The 4,273-nt window shown below is 38.9% G+C and overlaps 1 protein-coding gene across 1 annotated transcript in view; it reads left to right on the forward strand.

Annotated features, from left to right (window-relative positions):
• Nucleotides 1-2,976, forward strand: part of LOC101863283 (carbohydrate sulfotransferase 6) — a 17,669-nt gene extending 14,693 nt beyond the window's left edge. The window contains exons 5-6 of the mRNA XM_005103586.3: nucleotides 490-719; nucleotides 2,401-2,976. Of these exons, the coding sequence (XP_005103643.1) occupies nucleotides 490-719; nucleotides 2,401-2,771 (601 nt within the window). The 3' untranslated portion in view covers nucleotides 2,772-2,976. The remainder of the gene's footprint in view (nucleotides 1-489; nucleotides 720-2,400) is intronic.
• Nucleotides 2,977-4,273: the final 1,297 nt, after the last annotated feature.

Genomic DNA, 4,273 nt, shown 5'->3' on the forward strand with positions numbered 1-4,273 from the left:
AGAGAGAGAGAGAGAGAGAGAGAGAGAGAGAGAGAGAGAGAGAGAGAGAGAATACCCAAAACCAGATGACATGATTGTTTGTGCCTGTTCGTTTGGGCGTATGTGTTTTTTTGTGTCAGCTGTTGTGTCAATCTGTATGCACTACTTGGCTGTGTTTATATGTGAGTTTGTATATATATTTATAAATCTTCATGGCGTGTGTTATTGCATATCACATTTATCAAAGTGTCTCTATTTACTTAAGAAGTCAAATCTTCTTTTCAAAAGTTGCCAAAAGCCTTCTACATGTTGTGCTGTAAGATGAATGGCGCTCCTACTTTTCGTTTCGCTGTGCAGTTTCTGTCTATTCGTCATACTTTACCCTTGCACTAAATGGCTATTTTTGGTGTTCATTGTCCATGTTCTTCTCTATATTAACCCCTCCCCCTTCCCCGTGTCCTCACACAAGTTGCGAGTGCTGTAAAACTTCTGTCAAACACATGTATACAGTTGCAGAAAGCACCCAACTGTCGTAGCAAAGATCCTGAGACTGAAGATGTGGGAGGTCGAAGAGCTCCTGTCCAACGACCCTGACCTCAAGGTCATCCATTTGGTTCGTGACCCAAGGGGCGTGGCCGTATCGAGGTGGGATGCACACTATTTCTTCTACTACATATCCTTCTGCATCAGGCTTAATACTGACGCTAAAGACAGTGCCAGAATGCAAAGTATATTCCCTGGTAAGGCTGTTACCGATTTCTGTTTCTAAAATTTCGGTTTGCTGTGTTGTTGTTGTTGCTGTTGTTGGGTTTTGTTTGTTTTTTAAAAAGTCATTTTGTTGTTGTTTTTGGTTTTTTAATTGCATTTTTGTTGTTTTTTCGGGTGCGGGGTGAAAGAGAGGCAAACAGACAGAGAAATATTTCTGTTTGGTAGATTAGAGAGTTTGTTTGTACATGTTGTTTTGTATCGATCTATTTGCCTTAGTTCTTTGGGTGTTTTCTTTAGCCCAGGGACGTAGGTTCAAATTCGCTGTAGATATGTTTCTGTGCTTTAGCTCTTAAGCGAAACAGGACCTGCTCGTTTCCCCGGATGCCCACACGGTTAGGTAGCCATCTGCTTCTTTACCTTCTACTTGCGTTTCACAACCTTTGTTAAATTTACTGTTTAAAAAATCTTGAGATGAGACCATTCCTGCTATCTCACGTTTAACAGTTAAAATTAGGTTTTGTCTAAAGTGATAATAAATATTGATAAATTGGATATTTTCTCGATTATTTGGCGGTGAACATACAGCAAGGAATTCAGGTTTGTTTTCATTCACAACTCAGTGATGCCGCCTCGAATAAGTTTAGTTAATGTTCCTGTTGTGGGACAGCTTTTCGTGTGTGGCATCTTGTCTATTTGATTCTTTGTCTCACTTTGATACCCTGTCAAACAAGTCAGCCCTCGCAACTGCTCGAACCCTAGATTTCACAGTGTTCAAATAGTGGTAAACAAGGTAAACAATTTATTCTAGCAACTGATTCGAATCAAAAAGTAAACTCAAGCATGTCCTTGTATTGCTCAATCTAAGGGATATGAATTATTTTTTCATTAAAGTAAGGATGGTCGCTGTAGTATAGCAAATTGCTCGAAGAGAGAAAACGAAATGCCCTTAGAACTCCCTCACACTGTTTAGCGTTGGCTCGTGACACTGTTCTGCCTCGCTGGAAAGGAAACAATCATATAATACAATTTTTTTTTTAACCAAGTGCATTCACATCCCAGAGGGACGATAAATGTTCTGCACAACAAGACCCGATACAAATCTCTCATTTTTAAATCTTGTTTTTATTCTGTTTTGGGTTGTTGTTTTTTTTATCAAATCATGTCCAACAATACACGTCATAACTGGTCTCCGTGTTGACGAGAACGAATTGTGGAGCAACAAGTAGGGTTAACGCCGTGTCAAGGACAAGCGCAATTGACACCCCGGGACATAGGCGTTTGGGTGGGTTAGAGGGGATGTAGAATAAACATAAAATCTTGATCGTTAAATGTTGTTGGGTTTTTTCTATATTGAAAGCAGAGTTTGTGGTTAGATCTGTCATTGAAGTTAATGGGAATACTTGAATATCAGAGTAGGTTAAATAAGTTTTCCTGAGATCAGAGTTACTGTTGATAAAATTCGCATGTAAAAAATACATTACTTGTGTTTGAAATGGAAAGAACACGGGAATGGATATTAATCAAGTGGGCACAATATTTGAATGTTGTTGCTTTTTGTTGTTGTTGTTTTTTGTTGTTGTTTTTTTTTATTGAGTATGCCCCCCCCCCCCCCCCCCCCACACACACACAAATTGTATTTTAAGAATGGGTGATTTTTTTTCATCTACTCCCATTTTTTTTAAACTGATTCTGGCCTCTTTTTTGGATCTGCAGGGAGAATTCTGACTATCCGTTATGAGGACCTGGCAGAGTCGCCCATCCCGGTGGCGCGAAAACTGTACGAGTTTGCAGGAATCCCCTGGTCGGATGACGTCGAGGCCAGAACGCGAGAAATAACCGGGCCTACAAACGAGTCTTTCAGGGAGCAAAAGTTTGGAACGAAAAGGAAAAACTCGTCAACTACTGCCACTAAGTGGAGGTCGAAGATTGATTTGCCCTTTGCTTTAAATTTACAAGTTGAATGTAGTGGTGCCATGGGGAAATATGGCTATAGAAAGGTGACCTCTTTATCGGATGTACGCAATGTGAATATATCTTTGACTTTACCTTCATTTGACGACGTATATTCAACAATTAAACTTTGAAGACTGTGAGTTACACTCATTGAGGACACGTATTCTGGTCATTTGACAACACTCCGCTACCTTAGAATTACAAAGTTCCATCAGCTCAGTACCTAGCTTTGAGAAATGCGACGTCAATTATTTTTAGCTTTACATCATGTCATTCCTTTTCGAATGCAATTCTCTGAATATCTTGATAACGGTTGCGAACAATTTTATGATTTTGATAGAGAAGATAATACATTTGGTACTTGGCCTCATGGTCTTAGTAAACCAAAACAGTTTTTTTTTAAAAATGTCAGATAGAACTTTGTAATTCTGAGGCAGCGACTTGAAGACGTTCGATTTGGGGTCACATTGAAGAGAGAAGTATAACTTTGTCTTTCATACAGAGTGTTCAATTATGCTGAAACTCAACAACAAAATTGGCAACAATTAGTTACGTACTATGAAATTAGCAACGGTTTTTTTTGTTTAGATTGTTCTTGAAATGTCGAAATGTGCTGCAACATTGCCTCTGGTCTGGTGCTGACCGGATTGACATAATGATAACAATGTGTCAGCTACGGGCTTAAATTTCAGAAACACAAGATAACAACATTCTACGCAGAGGACGCAGAGAACAAGATGTAGAAATACAATATTCCATTTGCATTACATGATTGGTTTTGTGAATGATTCTCATGCTGCTCGTGTTGCTGTAGCAATACAGGGGGGAAAATTGCTCAATATTTGATTTTGTTTTTTATTTTGGAAATAGCTAAATCAGGCAGAAGAATGGGGGTATTTTGTTTTGTTTGCATTAATTTTTTTAATTTTTTTTTTGGGGGGGGAGGGAGGTTGTTCTGGTTTTTTCCTGTGAACGATTCGAGGGCGCAACTGGTAGGTCCTTCTGGTGAGTTTTGATGAAAAGATATACCGCTTCTGTCTGTCTGTGTGTCTGTCTGTCTGTCTGTCTCTCTATCTGTCTGTCTGTCTGTATTTCCTTTTTTCCGATCCTTAGATGACCGTCATTATGTCTAGGTACTTCTCTTTGCTCCAAAAGAAGAATTTTGTACATCTGAGATATGCACCGTCTCTGGCGGCTTTTGTTTTGTTTTGTTTTTAGATTTGTTTTGTTTTGTTTTGTTTTTCTTTTCTTTTTTTGTTGCTATAAATGGTAGGGATAGAGGCATTCACAAGTTTTTCATGAGTACTGGGAAAATGAAAACGGGATCAAGTCCAAAGTTTTCTATTGAGTGTCAGGATGGAACATTTCTGCCCACCATGACACTAAACCCTTTTTAAGTAAACATGTAAAATAAATTATCGCTTTTCCTTCGAAGAAGGAAAGATTTGAACTTAATTTTCTTTTACTTTTTCTTTCTTCTTGTATACTTAGGATGTCGAGGGGGGATGCAGGTTTCGGTCCTGTGCTAAGTGTGGGATGTCTGTGGTTGATAGTGTGTTGTTCAAGGACCTTTTTAACCTCATTCAGCCAGGTCTTTCTTGGTCTTCTTCTTGATTCGAAACTAGATTCACGG

The sequence above is a fragment of the Aplysia californica genome, unplaced genomic scaffold, assembly GCF_000002075.1.
Source record: "Aplysia californica isolate F4 #8 unplaced genomic scaffold, AplCal3.0 scaffold00380, whole genome shotgun sequence".
NCBI lineage: Eukaryota > Metazoa > Mollusca > Gastropoda > Aplysiida > Aplysiidae > Aplysia > Aplysia californica.